This window comes from Rhagoletis zephyria, unplaced genomic scaffold, assembly GCF_001687245.7.
Source record: "Rhagoletis zephyria isolate East Lansing unplaced genomic scaffold, Rhagoletis_zephyria_1.1 Rzeph_scaffold_01667, whole genome shotgun sequence".
NCBI classification, from domain to species: domain Eukaryota; kingdom Metazoa; phylum Arthropoda; class Insecta; order Diptera; family Tephritidae; genus Rhagoletis; species Rhagoletis zephyria.
The window spans coordinates 76084-94813 of record NW_016158751.1 but is presented as its reverse complement, the minus strand read 5'-3'; the positions used below and the strand labels follow the sequence as shown (position 1 = coordinate 94813).

Sequence of the window (18730 nt, the reverse complement as noted above, 5' to 3'; positions counted from 1 at the left end):
GTTCGAGTTAGCGTGTTTACAAACAGACAGGACTGAACCAATTCATTTCGTCATTCTGAATATTTTGATAAATATGTATGTAAGAATATGTGTATATACATTTTATACCGTTGAAAAAACGGCCTTGCTTATCTGCATAAACCTTTCCTGCATTAGTTCGAGCGTCGATATATAACTTTGGGTACATATTTCATAAAAACTTTGGAGGTCTCCACTATAAGAGTGGTATATTTGAAAATTAGAGAGTTCTACCTTTAAGCTAAGTAATAATTGTTTTACCCCCTAATTTATGGGTCCATTTTCCAAAATCAGCCCACCATTATTCACTCAAAGTTGTGTTTGAAACCAGATATGACTTATGTAGGAACTGCATCCGGTTATAATCGCTTACGCTGCAAGCCTGATTTGCTAGGAATTTTGTTTTTCTCGTTGTTTTATTTTATGTGACTTGAAAATATTTTCCACTATAAGAAAATATTGAAATTGGATTTCATTTGGGTTAAAGAAAACGACAACTGTGAAAAAATATCAACCAATACATTCAAATAAATTGTCAAATAAGCATATTTACATTTTTTGTTTTGCCTATCTGGATTACTGTATACTGTGCTAAAATTCATAAAATGTATTTTCGCTTTTAACTCTTTTATGTTGGTTATTTCAATTCAAAGTTGGTGTTAGTCGTTTCGACTAACAAGCCCGCAGACAGGGTCAAAAGAGCGAAGCACTTCCAGGGTTAAACAGACGGAAGCGTTGATCCGGATTAACTCGGACTTAGTCCGGATCAACTGCAGTTAATTCCCGAGTTGATCCGGATCAACGCTGCCGTCTGTTTATGATTTAACTAAACGATGTCGTAAAAACACTGTATTTGTTTTGCTGGGTTACATGAAGCAAAATTTAAATCGAGTTGACGATATCGCACAAACGACCAAACAATTTTTGGTTTTCCTGAAGCAAGACAATCTCAACACGATATCGTCCAGACGATTGTCGTCATACGTGATTCATGCCCAGCCAGATCGGGCATTTAAGCTGAGTTTAAACCACTTCCGTGCACTGAAAAACTGACCCGTAATGTCTTAAACGAGGTTTCAGAAATAAGAAATATGTACTATTTCTATCCTAAAGATGTGATAAACATTTTGCTCCTAATATATCACGTTTATGTGAAACAAGATGGTTGAAAAAAATATAAGGCTATTAGGAAATTTTCAAAAAAATTTCCAGAAGTGGTGGAAGTTATAGAAAAGTTGTAAATTTAGGGGTACTTTCACAAGAAAATCTTGCTGCTATAACAAGGCGGATGTTGTTGTTGTTGTAGAGGCAACATCTTTGCGGATGTTCATCTATGCTTTAATGACAATTGCTAAATATTCAACGTTGCTGGAACCTACAGAAGAACACATTTTGCAAATGAAGACAATAACTAAACCTCATCGCCACTACATAGTCAGCATATTGAAAATATTTTGGCGATGGTTAAGAACGATCCCAAAAGTAGAAAAAGTCACTATGGAGTAAATTAAAAAATTTCCTATGATTACAGCCGATCTAGGAGTAGAAATTTCCCTACAACGGTTGGCAGGTAAACAAACACACAGAAGTAGCCCCCATCGATCAATGAAAATGAGTACTGGCCTATAATAAAATCGTATCTGGATTCACTAACGGCGTCTTTACAACTACGCTTTTACAATGAAAATACTCCAGCTGTTTCGGTGTCTGGATTGCACCCATTGTATACGATTAAAGCTCTACCCAGTATTGCAGCAGACGACGACAAAGCGGTCGACGGTTAACCGCTGTGAAAATTAAAACTCAAAGGCATATGGCAGCGTTTTTAAAACCGACGTTTTTCGGTTGATTTAAATGTATTTATATTTTTGCTGACCATCGTGGACGGCACAATGTTGATTGTAGTAATTTTTCTTATTTGCACAAGTTGCCAATGTTTTCATACTTTTTTTCCAGAAAATCTACATATGTACATGCATGTACCGAAAAAAATATTTAATTTGAATGATAATTTTCAGCACTTGTGTTTAGTCTGACGGATTTCACTGCGTCAACTGTTCAGATGTTCACTTACCGGCAACCGCTTCACCGTTCACCGCAGTAATTCTGGTTAGAGCTTAAATGTTCCAGAGAAAAGGTACAAAAGCGCGAAGCATTTTCAACAGATTTATGATCTAGTTATGGGCAGTGAACTCATTCTCCGGTACAATTTATGTATGTAAGAAAGGGAAAAAGAACTTGTCCGAAGAAGATTTGAAATATGTTGAAATTGTAGATTTATTTAATGAAGAAAACGAATTTCTACCAATGATAGATAGGTGTATTTCCATTTTGAGCGCTTTTCCATGCACAACAGCGGGTCGATCGTTTAGTCCGACAGTGTTGATATACGCATACGGCAGCAGCATCGTTCTTTCGCTGAATATGGTGTAGCTGCGTTTCAGATTAGCAGTGCTTCATACGCTTTCCAGTATCTGATTGACAGACCCATGAGAGTGGTCAAATCAGAAAGAATCTATAAAAAGTTAGCTACAAGTACCAAAAAAGTTTTTGATTTTCCGTATATCTGTATCTTTTGCTTAACTGCATTAAAATATGCATCGAACGCGAATGCAAATAAACGAAATGTTCTTTATACAGATTTCCAAAATTTTTTTATAAAAATTATTGCATTACTCCTCTTTTATCTTATCGCATACAGAGTGTCATCATGAAAACGAGATGCGTCCGCGTGATCCCATACGTTGTCGTGAATGTGGCTACCGCATCATGTACAAGAAGCGTACAAAGCGCTGTAAGTATACCATTTATTTCCTTAAAAATATGTATTATCAAATATGCAAACCTTAATTATAATAGTAGAGCGTAAATGTTGTTTTCGTACAAATCGAAAGTGGGTAATTTCTAAGCACTTACGACTTTTTTCATAATAGAGAGTCTACTCGAAATTAACAATTCACAAAGTTAATAGCCATATCGTCACCGTTATGCCAAAAGCATGACTGTGCAAATTTATAAATTTGCAATTTATTGGGTTGACTTGATTAACCTTTGGATGTTCATGTTATACCAAGACCCAGAATACCATGCGTACACGGAAACCACATACCCTACAATGTCAGTTACAAGAATGTTGAGTTAAGTCTCGTTAAAAAATCTTTTGTTTACACATTCATGATTTTGGCATACGGGGACGATATGTGAGTGAACTCTCTGCGAAGCCACCTTTTACTGAAGTGCAGGTACACACAAACTTGTATTGGTACCGTGTTTCGCGTAGACAAAGTTATATAAAAGTTTAGATTTATACGGAAATCAGACTGTTTGCAAATAATTAATTTAATCTTTATTTAAAATCAATTCAACGATATCACTCTAAATTTAATTTTATATATTTTTCTTTCAGTGGTTGTTTTCGATGCCCGTTAATATCCGCATCGTTCAATGATGAATTAAATATTAGAATTTTAAGTGAATCCTTTATTTAGAAATAAAATATAGCATACGAAAAATGTCCTTTGTTGTTTTTTCTTAGTTCTCTAACTAATTTTAGGTATAACATAGATCTTTCTATATTACCAATAATCTAATAATGGAGTGCAATGGAGTATATTTGTTGTTGTTGTTTTTGTTGTTGTTGTTGTTGCACAGCTATATTCATACCCGACTCTTGCGACCTCATTCGTATACTAGGCAACGTGAGAAACCCATGTGGACATGTACCTGGAATGTGCCTGTTGTTTTTGTTGTTGTGCCTCTGACCGGCTGGTTGATGTCCTCTTAAGGACGAAAGCTGACATCACCGCCCTTCAAGAAATGCGTTGAACGGGCCAAGGCAATGGGAGACCCAGGAAGCGGACGTGGGGTGTCTCTCCGGATGCCGGGCACTCGTTTAGCACATCTGCGAGGCAGGCGCAGCTCTGTCTCGTCCACGTCTGGTAGTTGAGTGCCCAGAACGGCATTCACAAGTCTAGAGTATATATAACTCGAGACTGATTCCCTGTGAATGCCGTTCAAGGCCTGTCGGTGTGCTGTCGGGTTGTTGTTGTTGCTGTTGTTGTTGTAGCGGCTACAACAACCCCGCCCAGGACGGTTGGTATCTCAGTCGTTGTCGTCAAGTTCCACTAACGGCAACCCTAGGAAGCGTGCAGCTTCTGTGGGGTTTGTCCACAGGCACAAGGCCGTTAGGGTTGTCGGGTTTTCCGGGCATGCGAAGAGATGTTTCGAGTCATGTGGGGTCTCTCCGCATGCCGGACACTCATTCGGCACATCCTCATTCAACCTACTCAAGTAGGAGTTCAACCTGCTGCAGTAGCCGGAGCGAAGTTGTGCGAGTGTTGTGCGTGTCTCCCGAGGCAGATGAAGCTCCGTCTCGTCTATGTCCGGGGGTGGTATGCCTAGAACGGCATTCACAGGTCTAGAGTCTACATAACTCGAGACTGAGTCCCTGTGAATGCCGTTCAGGGCCTGTCTGTACGCTGTCGGGTCCAGAGGTTGCTTAATGAACCTCTGGACTTCGTCCGTCAGTTCATATAGATGCCTCCTGACGTGCCTAGGCGAGGGCTCCTCTGCAAGCAGCTGTCTGCTTGGGTGGCCACTTCTGTGGCTCCCGATCAGGAACTGCTTGCAGAGCATTATATTGTGCTCCTTTACAGGGAGCATTTGCGCCTCGCCGTGCAGGTGGTGTTCAGGCGACATCAGGAGGCATCCTGTCGCTGTCCTGAGTGCGGTGTTCTGTACAGTCTGTAGCTTCGTCCACTGCGTCCTACTAGTCCCTGGCGACCACACTGGCGCTGCGTAGTTCAAAACCGGCCGGCCTATTGCCTTGTATGTTGCCAGCAACGTTTCTTTGTCTTTGCCCCAAGTACTGCCGGCTAGCGACTTGAGGACCTTGTTGCGGCTCTGTACTTTATTGACAATAGCGGTTGAGTGCGCAGAGAAGGAGAGCAGGCTGTCGAATGTTACTCCGAGTATTTTGGGGTTATTCACCGTCGGAATTGGTGTGTCATCGACGTGAATCCCCAGCGGTAGCCTGACCTCCTTCGTCCAGGTTGTGAACAGGGTCGCGGAGGATTTCGTAGGGGAGAGGGCTAGACACTTTGCAGTGAAGAAGCGAGAAAGTTCGGAGAGATAGCCGTTTACTTTCGAACACAGGTCATCAATTCCATTCCCAGTCGCCATGATCGAGCAATCGTCGGCATAAGAGACAATCGAGACTCCCTCTGGTGGTTGAGGGAGCTTTGAAATATAAAAGTTAAACAGTAGCGGGGAAAGGACACCACCCTGAGGAACCCCCTGTTTTATTTTTCGCTGCTTACTCGTTTTGTCTCTAAACATTACCGACGAATGTCGACCACTCAGATAATTTGCCGACCACCGTTTGAGCCTCTGTGGGAGAGAGGAGGCCTCTATATCTTCTAGTAGCGTGGAATGGCAGACGGTGTCAAACGCCTTTGACAAGTCCAACGCTACTAGAATCGTTCTCTCACAGGGACGGTTACGGTTAAGGCCACGAGTTATCTGAGTGTTTATGGCGTTAAGTGCTGTTGTTGTACTGTGCACTTTACGGAAACCATGCTGATGCTTCGCTGGGGTCAGGTGGTTTGTGAAGTACGGGAGTAGCAAGGCCTCGAGTGTCTTCGCTACCGGGGAAAGGAGTGTTATCGGACGATAAGAATCTCCTTTGTTGGCAGGTTTCCCCGGTTTGAGCAGTGGGACCACTCTCCCCACCTTCCAGATGTCTGGGATGATGAGAGTGGCCATTGACAAATTGAGGACCTCCGTTAGGTACGCTACCCCCGCAGGACCCAAATTTTTCAGCATCAGCATGCATATACCGTCGGGACCCATGGCTTTGGAGGCTTTCGCCTTCCCGATGGCCACCTGAACTTCACCGCAAGTGAAAGCAAGGGGGGCACAAGTTGTTGGCAGTTTGTGCAGCCTTCTGGTCACTCGACGCTTGGCTTTGTCCACCGGAGGATGCAGTATGAACTGCCGGCTAAAATAGCTCGCGCATCGCTCCGGGTCCGACGAAGCATGGTCGCCGAAGGAAATTTCGACTCTGTCGTCGTGCTTCGTCGGATTAGACAATGACCTCACGGTTGACCAAAGCTTGCTCACACCAGAGGTGAAATTACAAGTCTTCAGATGCTCCTCCCACTTCTTCCGCTTATGTACGTTTACAAGTTGCCGAATCTCCGCGTTGAGATCCCTGATACGGGGATCTCCGGGATCGGCCTGACGAAGGCTATCACGCTCATCGGCTAGAACAGCCGCTTCGGCAGGGAAGTTTGGACGTGGGTCCGATATACATCCTGCCGGTATGAAGCGAGCTGCAGCAGCAGTGACAGCCCTGCGGAACTTACGTTCACCGAGATGGACGTCGGTTGGTGTGGGGAGCGCTGTGAAGGTGTTTTCGGTAAACTCCGCGTAACCTTTCCAATCAGCTTTAGAAAAGTTGATATAGGTCCGGTGTTTGGCGGAGGCAAAGTCGGTTGGTTTATCTATCGAGATGACTATGGGTAGATGGTCTGATGCTAGAGTCAGCATAGGTCGCCACGTTATGCTGTTTATCAGACCAGCGCTGACTATTGTGATGTCTGGCGAGCTACTGCAGTTACCCATAATCCTGGTGGGTGCGTCGTCGTTCATTGTGCAGAATGTCGAATCGTCTATCTGCTCAGCCAAGTCTGTTCCCCTACGATCGTTTGACAGGCTTGAATGCCAAAGATCGTGGTGCGCATTAAAGTCACCTACTACCATACGGTTTTCACCTCTGAGGAGCGCACCTATATCAGGGTGATATCCTGCCGGGCAGCAGGTGACAGGGGGTATGTATATGTTAAATATTTCGAGCTCGACATCGCCTGACCGGATAGCGATGCCCTGACATTCTAGGGTGGTATCCCTGCGGTCGATGTCTGCTTCGATAAGACGATACTGCACGGTGTGGTGCGTGATGAACGCTAAGCCACCACCATTATCTCGCTCGCGATCTCGACGGTGCACGTTGTACCCGGCGCAATTCAACAAAGTTGAATTGCTGTGCAACTTCGTCTCTTGGACCGCAGCTATCAATATACCATGCCGACACATGAAGACGGTTATCTCCTCAATCTTGCTCTGTAGCCCGTTGCAGTTAAATTTAAGGAGCTTCATGTGGTTCGGGAGACGTGTCGTGATGTGGGGTGTAAGTGATGTGTGTGTTCTTGCCGCCGTTGGCTGTGCGCGCTGCTGTGATGATTGCCGCCCTGTGGTGGTGGCGGGGGGCGTCGCAATTGGGGTCGGCGACCGAGCAGCGCAACACGGGCCCAGTCCAATCTCGCGTGGTACGCAGACCTGAGCATGCCCTAAAGTGGCACCAGCCAAGGCAAGTGTTGCACTTGACTGATGCCACATTACGGAATATCCTGGTCTGACATACCGTGCAGATTGTAGGGGGAACCAGGAGTTGTTGGCGGCGGCGTGTGGGTGGTGGTGCGGTTGTGTGTGTTATGTGGTCTGTCGTGGCTGTGGTATGGTCTGTGGTGTTATTATGTGGTTGTGTTGTGGTGACTGTGTAAGGCTGCTCGGGCGGACTGTGGTTAGCCATGGAGGCTGCTCTGTTTGAGCAACAGGGGGCCACGTACGACGTGGTCCACTGTCTATGTGTCCGTAGTCCCGAGCAGACTCTGAGGTGACTCCACCCCTCGCAGGCATTACACTTGACTGAGGTGGAGTTGTGGTGTAATCGTCTCCGGCATACACAGCAGGTGTAATTTTCTGGCCCTGGGTTTGACTCGATGCCAGCCCTGAGTAGAAGAATACGTAGTGAATGTAGCCCTATAGACGGACAACTTCTGAGATACTTCGCCGACCTAAACGGGGTTAGATCGCCGAAACAACAGCACTTGGTCGGGTAAAACCCGAGTCATTCCGTCCCTGGCGACCACACAATTGCCGGCTGGCGACGTGAGGACCTTGTTGCGGCTTTGTACTTTATTTTCTCTGAGGATTTTCGTCATCGACGTGAATACCCCGACCTCGTTCGTCCAGGTGGTGAAAAGTCTTGCTGAGGATTTTGTAGGGGAGAGGGTTAGGCTCCTTGCAGTGAAGAAGCGGCAAAGCTCGGAGAGATCATCCTCTAAAGCAGCCAAAGATTTATGCAGAGAAAATCCTCTGCAGGAAATTTATAGTATATTATATGCCCAATGTCCCACATGTAATATTACAACATAAAAACAAATTCACCAAGCATAAAACAATCGAATATATCGTATATATGAAACCAAAAAAGAAAAAGTTAATTTGTTATACATTTTTGAATAAGCAAATTTTTACTTACCGTGCAACGACAGCACCATATACCGAAACTTTGGAAAACTTGCAACTTTGTAAATCAATTGCGTAGAAATTTTTGTGACAAATTACCAAAACATACTGTCGCCAGCTAGGTATAACCAAGCACTAACTAAATGAGTAAAATAAGTGGTTCATGGAAAAACATTACTAGTCATGTAAACTCTTGTGTAGGGGTTGTGGGTTAATTTTTTTTTTCATCTAATACCCAAAATCGATACTACTATAATCGAAGATATCACATATAAATTGTATAAATGATGTATAGCAAAGGGGCAAAGGCTAGATGCTAAAGACTCAAAAAATTAAAAATGTGTTTTTTCATTTAATGCGCAAAATCGATATTACTTAAGTCGAGGATATCACATATACATTTTTGTCAAGCATAAACAGACGGATTAAGTCCGGGTTAATCCGTATCAGCGTTGCCGTCTGTTCAAGCTTTTAGACGTTGTTGTTGTTGTTGTTGTAGCGGCTACAACAACCCCGTCCAGATCGGTTGATATCTCAGTCGTTGTCGTCAAGTTCCACTAACGGTAGCCCTAGGAAGCGTGCAGCCTCTATCGGGTCGGTCCACAAGGACAAAGCCGTTAGGGTAGGGACTTCGTCCGTCAGTTCATATGGATGCCTCCTGACGTGCCTAGGCGAGGGCTCCTCTTCAAGCAGCTGTCAGCTTCTGTGGCTCCCGATCAGAAACTGCTTGCAGGGCATTATGTTGTGCTCCTTTATGGGGAGCATTTGTGCCTCGTTGTGGAGGTGATGTTCGGGCGACATCAGGAGGCATCCTGTCGCTGTCCTGAGTGCGGTGTACAGTCTGTAGCTTCGTCCACTGCGTCCTACTAGTCCCCGGCGACCACACTGGCGCTGCGTAGTTTAAAATCGGCCGGCCTATTGCCTTGTATGTTGCCAGCAACGTTTATTTGTCTTTGCCCAAGTACTGCCGGCTAACGACTTGAGGACCTTGTTGCGGCTCTGTACTTTATTGACAATAGCGGTTGCGTGCGCAGAGAAGGAGAGCAGGCTGTCGAATGTTACTCCGAGTATTTTGGGATTATTCACCGTCGGAATTGGTGTGTCATCGACGTGAATTCCCAGCGGTAGCCTGACCTCCTTCGTCCAGGTTGTGAAAAGGGTCGCGGAGGATTTAGTAGGGGAGAGGACTAGACACTTTGCAGTGAAGAAGCGAGAGAGTTCGGAGAGGTACCCGTTTACTTTCGAACATAGGTTATCAATTCCATTCCCAGTCGCCATGATCGAGCAATCGTCGGCGTAATAGACAATCGAGACTCCCTCTGGTGGTTGAGGGAGCTTTGAAATGTAAAAGTTAAACAGTAGCGGGGAAAGGACACCACCCTGTGGAACCCACTGTTTTATTTTTCTAAGTTTACTCGATTTGTCTCTAAACATTACCGATTGGGATGATGAGAGTGGCCATAGACAAATTGAGGACCTCCGTTAGGTACGCTACCCCCGCAGGACCCAAATTTTTCAGCATCAGCATGCATATTCCGTCGGGACCCATGGCTTTGGAGGCTTTCGCCTTCCCGATGGCCACCTGAACTTCACCGCAAGTGAAAGCAAGGGGGGCACAGGTTGTTGGCAGTTTGTGCAGCCTTCTGGTCACTCGACGTTTGGCTTTGTCCACCGGAGGATGCAGTATGAACTGCCGGCTAAAATAGCTCGCGCATCGCTCCGGGTCCGACGAAGCATGGTCGCCGAAAGAAATTTCGACTCTGTCGTCGTGCTTCGTCGGATTGGGCAGTGACCTCACGGTTGACCAAAGCTTACTCACACCAGAGGTGAAGTTACAGGTCTTCAGATGCTCTTCCCAGCTTTTAGACGTCGTCGTTGTCGTTGTAGCAGCATACAAGCCCCCCAAAGAGTTTTTGAGGAGTGTTGCTGGAGTGACAGTCCTTGGCCAAATATAAATCTGGGTCGTTCCGGTTACGTAGACCCGACTGTCTTGGGAACGTTTTAGACGTCGTCATAGGGTAATCTGAACTTTGAATCCTGTGCCACACTTCAATCGGGACCGAAATTTATATGTGATATCTTCGGCAATGATAGATCGATTTTGGGTATTAGACGGAAAAAAATTGATTTTACACCCCGAGTGTCGACTAGCAGTAGATAAACGACTGTTAGTCGATTATCGATTATTCGTGGTATTTTCTCGTTCAATAAGGGAGTAAGAATAGTTTATACTCGCTCAGCCTTCTACAGAAAAACAGTTGTAGAAGGATGAGTGACTAAAAACTATTCACAGATGCTTATTGAACGAGAAATCGACATTCACAATACCACGGAGAGCGATGATCGAATAAGAGTCGTTTATCTACTACTAGTCGACACTCGCAATAAGGGTGTTAATTTTTTGAGTCTCCATAGAGGAATCTGAACTTTGCACCCTATGCGACACGTCTTAACCGTCTCCAATCGGGACCAAAATTTATATGTGATATCTTCAACTATAGTAGCATCGACCTAGGGGTTGAGGCTTAGGAAATCTGATGTAAAAATTTGCTCCCTACATTTAAGGACCACCCCAATGTGCATACATATGTATGTATTAGGGATGTTTCCAATGTCATATTTTTCACATTCGCGAATGCGAATGCAAATATTCGCAACATCCCTGGTATCTATGCATTATAAACGCCAGGACTGTGGAGAAACAGCTGATATTGCTAGGTCGCTGCACTTAGGACTCTCTTACTTAGAACCTAGGAGGACTCTCTGGGAAGACAATACCTGTAAATAATTGTATCATGACCATGCATTAAAGTACATTTAAAACACGATAATTATTTTTATTTTAAACTAATTTAAAGATGTTTATTTTTAATGTTCGGAAATATAATTTAAACTAAAACCACATTTGACATTCAATTACCATTACCATACGGAGCAGCATTACATTGATGCTGCAGTACTTTTTTTGCTTTTAAATTTTAATTCTTTTAGTTAGTTTTTTATTTATGTCAATGACTTTTAAATGGTTCTATTACCATTATGACATATTTTAAACTTCACTACTGGCTTTGTCTCTTCTATTTTTTGCAAGTTGTCTTTTTCATTTACTTAACTTCCATCGACTAAATATATGATGTTTTTTGTGATTCGAATTATTTTAGCAATTTGCATTTACTTAATTTCATTTTTAATTAAGTTAATTTTTTGTGCCGTAGTAGATTTTTAAATTTTGTGTAATTTGGTATTTTATATTTGCAAAAGGGCGTTTACAATATTTTTTACTATACGCTATGGTGCTTTGCTAGCGCTTCTCAAATACAGCGTTTTTGAACGGAAAATCATTTCAATTTGTTTTAGCTTAAAATCGAATTATTTTGTATTTTTTTTTAGGTTTGTATGTACGTGTTTTTGTTTGTTTTTTTTTCTTTTGTTGCATTTTCAGTCCATTACTTTCGCTTTCGTATGGTAATCAACGCTCGCTTTTTATATGCTACGTACATCAAGTGCTTTTTTTAATTTTTATTATTGGTTTTTAAATAAAGGTCTTTGTTGTTTTTTAGTTTGACTATTTGGTCAAATGGAAATGAGTATAATGCGTTGCAATTACTATTATGTACTAAGTTTTAAGTGAGTTTCTAATTTTGCATACACACATACATATGTGTGTATGTACATACATGTATGCATATTTGTTTGCTTTCCTTGTGTATAAACTAAATATAATTTTATGCAAGAAAAAGGCGACTTAAAGGTGACTTAAAGCATACGTGAAAATATAATAAAATTAATTAAAGTAAAAAGTAAAACAATAAAATAAGGCATTCAAATGAGTACAATATAAAAAAATACATTTTGGAATTCACAATTTCATACAAAAAATTATATGCTTTTGTAAAAATTACTTGTATTTTATATTTAGACACATAAATAAGATTTATATGTATAAAGTACGCAAGTGGCAAGTTGGTGAAACAATTCTGCAATCATTAAAGATTCGAGTGTTGTCGAAAACCCTTTACAAAATGTTGTTTTTAGTTTTTCCCTTTACCTTTGCTGGTTTCTTGTAAAAACATTTATCTTATGCTATACGTGTGTGTGTGTGTGTGTGTGTGTACGAAGTGTTTGTGTGTGTGTTAAGATTACTTTTTATATTTGCTCTTGGGCAAATGGCAACATAAATTCTGTACATTAAGTTTCTTTGCTTCGTACCACAAACAAAACATTAATTAAATTCTCANTACTTTTTATATTTGCTCTTGGGCAAATGGCAACATAAATTCTGTATATTAAGTTTCTTTGCTTCGTACCACAAACAAAACATTAATTAAATTCTCATATAAATTTACCACCTAACGAGGCTAAAACTTTTACTAAATTACAGTGTATGTATGTATATAAATATTTCTGTTATAACCAAATTTTCATCAATGGAATTGGCAAATTAAAGCTTCGTGTAAACACTATTTGAACATACTCGAGCGCAACTTTTACATGTGTGAGTATGTGTTTAGCCACTAACTGTATTTTGTGACTTCATTAGGATGGCGCCAAATACGATATAATACATAACCATAGTTTGTTTATAATTTAACATATATGTATATATAATTAATGTAATATAATTTAATTTAATTAAGTATGAAAGGCTTTTTCGCAATGTGTTTTTATTTTTATTTTTTGTTCAAATATTAATTTAATACATGCTGCATAAGCAGTTTTCCTTTTTCCTTTAAGTTTTAAGAGAAAACATATTTCAGGTACATTATAACTTAAATGTAAGTAACTTAAACGGCGTACACTTATTGGCAATTTAAATAATGGTAAATGTAAAATGAAATATAAAAAAAGATTGAAGCAAAACTGCTTTTCATTAGCTACATATGCATGTATGTATTTTCTATCTTATAAAAGTTTTTATTCGAGTGTGTCCGACCGCTTTCTTATGGCTGGTTATTTCTACCCATGGCCGCGCTTTTTCCTTATCCAAAAATTGTTTTTATGTATCTACTCAGTTATGTTTTATTTAAAACAAAAAAAATGGAGTGTTGATGAAATATTTAGGACTTTTTGAGTTGAATTTTGAAGCAGAGAAATCTGTGTGGCTGGAAGGCTTTTGAGCTCGCGAAAATTTGCGACAAATGAGACAAGCAGGGTTATGGCTTTGACGTGCATATCAAACTTATAGCTGAACGGAATACTAAGACGCTGAAAAGTGGTGATATGAAACTGCAGCAGAAAGTTTTATCTAAATTTTTAATTTTTTTTTTGGTTTTGAGAATTGGAAGCACTCGGAAAAAGTTGAAGAGACATTACTTGACCCAATAAATTTTGAAATAATTGAAACCACATTATCCTAAAATAAAATTTAATTTTAAAAAAGTATTTGTTATTCGTTGTAGAAAGCCATATCCCTCAAACTGGTTGTTTAAAAGGTCAACTCTCCAAACTCAAAACGATTTTTTGCATATTTCAGACCATTAATATTCTACGTCATAGATAGTATGTCGCAGTTGGTTACTTCATAGACATGCATGCCAAGCTTTTTGAAGCTCACTGTATATTTTTAAACCATACAGCTTGCAAATAATAAAATGCTTTTTGGGCTATAGGGCAAAAAAAATCAATTCATAAAAAACATTGCGTTTTGAATTCTCTTGGATTAATATTTTTTTTTTAACATTGAAAATCATTCTTAAAAAAAAAATTTGGTTAAGCCTAAATTAATTTTTGTTTTACGCGCATTGAAACATTGAATGCACATATTAAAGCCCACGCCCACCACTTGTAACTGCAATTTACGCGCCCACTAACTTATTCCAAGCTACTTGGGCTGGCCCAAGCAATCCACCCACATTACAGTTCGCATTTTTACATGCATGTGTGTCCATATGTTAACACTTCTACTACTTCCTCCTACTCCACTTTACGCCTTCAACGCCGCTTTTTTTGCTTTNTAATCCACCCACATTACAGTTCGCATTTTTACATGCATGTGTGTCCATATGTTAACACTTCTACTTCCTCCTACTCCACTTTACGCCTTCAACGCCGCTTTTTTTGCTTTTTTCGCTTGCTTCGACTGTTTCTTACTTCCCCTCTTTCGCTGCTTCTTTATCTTTTCATTTACCATTTTCACACTCCTCCTCCGCCCCTTGCTTTGCATGACGTCACGATGCTCACGCCAACAGTGAACCACCAAACTACTGCGCTGCTTGAAAGCTTGCTTGCAATGGCGACAGCTTGTTTTCACCACCCGATGCCTCCAGTATTTGTGCAACGCCAATGACCCCTTGGTGTGATAGTTGAATACGAGCATCGCGGCGGCGCGCTGCTTGTCTTGCGCACACGCACGACAACTCAGCTTATGATCGACCATGCGATTCAGGTATTTGTCGCGCAACATGGCTACTATTACCTCTGGTGGCGCGCGTATTTTCTTTGGTTGCGCCTGTTTGCGTGACGAACGCTTGTCGTGGGCGCTCTGACCGCCACCGGCAGCAGTCGGCGCAGCGGCGCTTTGTTGTTGTTGTGGTTTTTGTTTTTGCATGGGTGCAGCTTGTATGACAGAGACCTTTGCTGCTATGGGCGCCACCACTGCTGTTGCAGGCGTAGGTGGGAGCGTGGGCGAAGCGTTAAATGTCGTAGGCGCTGCTGGCGTGGGTGTGGGCATGATTGTCGCGGCCACGTTGGCGGCGTGCATAGGCTTCTTGCTAAAGTCCAGTGGCGCGGTGAGATACTGCTGCTGACAGGCCGCATCCGCCAGCAATGGCAACAGTGTGGCTATTTGTGATAGCGATTTGCGGCGCTTGCTGGGCTGTTGCTGTGGCTGTTGTTGTAGTGGCTGTGATGTCTGTATTTGCTGTGGAATGGTCGTAACAATGGGCGCTAGTGTCACAGCCGGCGTTGCTGCTGCCAGCGTCGAGTGCGTGGGGCTTAGTCGCTGTTGGTGTAGGTGCGAAACGGCGCTGGTATGCCGCTGCTTATGCGCGGCGGACACTTTGGGTGTGATGGTCAGCGTGATGTCCTCTTTGTTGCGCAAATATTCGATGTACTCCTCTGTCTCGCTAAGCATGCGCTTGCGGCGCGTTGGTGAGGGTTGCTGATGTTGTTGCTGTGACAGTTGTAGTTCCGCGGGCTGTTGACTGCCGTGTGGCGTCTCGGTAGCCGTCGGCATGGCCGGATACATGAGCGGCGTCTCCGCATAATACTTACTGATGATATCCTTGACATAATTTTGTATTTGTGTGCTAACCTTATTCAAATTCTGATATTCCATAGTGGTGAGGAATGTGGCAGCATTCTGCTTGTTGTTCTCTTTGTTGTCGCGATCAATGTGCGGCAGATCAAGACGATGTTCGCGGTTGTTGTGCGCGGCATTCGTTGCACGTTGGTTGAGCGTTCTGGTTTTCGTATGTTGGCTGTTGTTGTTGTTGTTGTTGTTGGTGTTGTGGTAATTTATGACTTTGTTGTACGCGGGAGGCGATCTAATAAGCTGCTGTTGATTTTCTTGATCTTCATCGTTGTCCAGCCGTTGGTATTGCTGGTATTTGCGCTTGTTGTTGTTGCTAGTAGCTGCTGCTGCCATCATTTCCATTACAGTTTCAGATGTTTCTTGCAGATCGAAATTTTCGCTCAAGAATGCCGACATCGCCTTTCTCTGCTCACTGTTGCCATAACTGCTGCCGCTGCCGCTGCCGCCATTGCCATTGCTGTGATGCATGGCTGCTGCTGTTGTTGCTGCTGAGTCAGTCGCATATTGCCGAACACTGCCTTTTAACGGCGAAGCGCCATCATCACTCGATGAGGTGGTCGATGAGGCAGACGAGGGTGTGTNTGTTGCACGTTGGTTGAGCGTTCTGGTTTTCGTATGTTGGCTGTTGTTGTTGTTGTTGTTGGTGTTGTGGTAATTTATGACTTTGTTGTACGCGGGAGGCGATCTAATAATAAGCTGCTCTTGATTTTCTTGATCTTCATCGTTGTCCAGCCGTTGGTATTGCTGGTATTTGCGCTTGTTGTTGTTGCTAGTAGCTGCTGCTGCCATCATTTCCATTACAGTTTCAGATGTTTCTTGCAGATCGAAATTTTCGCTCAAGAATGCCGACATCGCCTTTCTCTGCTCACTGTTGCCATAATTGCTGCCGCTGCCGCCATTGCTGTGATGCATGGCTGCTGCTGTTGTTGCTGCTGAATCAGTCGCATATTGCCGAACACTGCCTTTTAACGGCGAAGCGCCATCATCACTCGATGAGGTGGTCGATGAGGCAGACGAGGGTGTGTTCTCATCATCCTCACCCGTCGAATGTTGTCGCTGACGCATATGACCGTTGGTATTGCTGTTGTTGTGGTGCTGGTGGTGGTATTTATTGCGCTGATGTTGCTGCTGCTGCNCGGCGAAGCGCCATCATCACTCGATGAGGTGGTCGATGAGGCAGACGAGGGTGTGTTCTCATCATCCTCACCCGTCGAATGTTGTCGCTGACGCATATGACCGTTGGTATTGCTGTTGTTGTGGTGCTGGTGGTGGTATTTATTGCGCTGATGTTGCTGCTGCTGCTGCAGATGTTGCTGATAGTTGTTGGCAAAGTTGCTGTTGTTGCTTAGGGAATGGAGTAGCGCCGCAGCCTCTTTGGTCGTCCATTGTGAAGGCAGTTTATTATTGAACAGGAGTTGATGATTAGCTGGAATTTTCAACTCTTGCACGCCTCCCGCCTTATGAAAATCCTGAGCGACTGAAGCGGTGTTGCGACTGATTGCGTCCATTTTAAGTAAACTGTAGTTGTGGAAAGAGATAGAGGGAGAGTTAGAGATTAGAAAGCGTGTCCTTAATTAAAAATAATTATTTAACAAATAAAATATTTAAATAAAAAATGTATAAAATTAAATTAAATAAAAAAATAAACAAAGAATAAAGTATAATGAAAACAAATAAAAATAATATTTTTAGTGACAATACTTTTTTAAACTAATTATTTTTTACTCAAATTAGTTGTAACTGTACATATGAGATTGTGAGAGCAGAAAAGGCGTAACCCACAATTTTTTTTTATTATTTTATATTAGTTTCCCATCTTAAATATTTTAAAATTAAAGAATATAATTGTAGGGTACTCTACATACATTTGCACCTTAATATAAGGAAATCAACGACTATTACTTTAAAATTTTTCATAGTTGAAACTACTTCAAGAAGTTTAGTAAAAAAAATATGGGTTAGGCCACTTCTGCTCTCACGGCCTCATATGTATGTACTTTTCAATTTTTGTTAGGCATAAATCATAAAAGAAAAAATTTAGTTTTTAATGTTCTTTTTTTAAAGGCGCTTGTGTTTTGATTTTAAAGAACAGAAAAGAAAAATACTATAAAAATCGCTAGAATGCAAAGAAAAACATATTTATAAGAAATTAATTAGAATACGGGTGTGACCAAACGAAAGACTGTGAACACAAACTTGATGGAGTCACATTAGACACACAATAAATTGTACAAGTAAAATCAAAAAAAGTTTGATATGACATTTAATTTTTGATTTATTTTACCGCGCATAGTCTTCCGGATCACTTCCGTCTGCCTCAAGATATTGAAATAAACGTTCTGAGCCGCGTTTTTGTGCGGCCGCATTGGGCAAGCCGCCCGTTAGTAGATCGTGTGGTGGTATTAGCGAACCATTGGCGCTCAAACGCCACCCCACCATCGAGGTGGGATTTACAATGATTTCCTGTAGTGGACCGCCGGTTATGTTACCGCTGCCATTATCATTCGTTGTTGTTGTGGTATAAATGGTTACCGAACCACCGCCACCAACATTGCCGCCATGATTGCTGGAAGTGGATGAGCCACCGCCGCCGCCGCCACCACTATGAGTTGTATGACTTTGAGCAGAGAGCAGGTGTGATTTTTTTTTTTAAGGAAAGAAAATTGTATTACAGCGAAAGAAAATTAAAAATTTATGAAACAACTTTCGATTTTAAGCTAAAAGTGCAAAATCTTGGGGCCGGGGGGAGATATTGGGATTTAAAAAGTAATAAACTGTTGTTTCTATTCTTTTCTATGTGTAATTGAACTATTTTGCTTTTGTTTAACCTCACTTTAAAGTAATTAAGGAGTTTCGCTACTTTTTTTTTATTAAATATATGAGTACTTAATTTAAACAAAAACATTTTTTTTTTTAATTTTATTATAAGCTGCATTTAATTTAATTTTTTTCGTTAACTTCATATTTTAACCACATTCCATTTTCCCTTCTCTAACTGTAGCAAATGATTAGCTGTATTAACTGTTTTTTTTTTATTTACCAGTATGCCACACTCGAATTTGGATATATATTTACACTGGCATTATTCGTTATTAAAGTGTTGCCAATTGTACGCAAAACGTTCGAGCTCGAATCGGAATTCGACGCATT

General features: G+C 41.8%; 2 protein-coding genes across 10 annotated transcripts in view; one reads left to right on the top strand and one right to left on the bottom strand.

Moving 5' to 3' along the window:
• The window catches only part of Polr2K (DNA-directed RNA polymerases I, II, and III subunit Rpb12), a 4995-nt gene extending 1461 nt beyond the window's left edge, over positions 1-3534 (top strand). Inside the window, exons 2-3 of the mRNA XM_017618609.1 lie at positions 2720-2812; positions 3425-3534. Of these exons, the coding sequence (XP_017474098.1) occupies positions 2720-2812; positions 3425-3447 (116 nt within the window). The 3' untranslated portion in view covers positions 3448-3534. The remainder of the gene's footprint in view (positions 1-2719; positions 2813-3424) is intronic.
• A 10459-nt stretch (positions 3535-13993) lies between these two features.
• chn (zinc finger transcriptional factor charlatan) overlaps positions 13994-18730 on the bottom strand; it is a 61438-nt gene continuing 56701 nt past the window's right edge. For 7 of the 9 annotated variants that reach the window (XM_017618602.1, XM_017618598.1, XM_017618605.1 and 4 more), the window contains exons 5-9: positions 17865-18197; positions 16869-17098; positions 16606-16701; positions 14353-16161; positions 13994-14241 (exon numbers count right to left, since the gene is read on the bottom strand). In XM_017618602.1, the coding sequence (XP_017474091.1) occupies positions 14363-16161; positions 16606-16701; positions 16869-17098; positions 17865-18197 (2458 nt within the window). In that variant the 3' untranslated portion in view covers positions 13994-14241; positions 14353-14362. Of the gene's footprint in view, positions 14258-14352; positions 16162-16605; positions 16702-16868; positions 17099-17864; positions 18198-18730 lie in introns of all 9 variants that reach the window. The other 2 variants (XM_017618600.1, XM_017618607.1) reach the window with 2 other exon arrangements.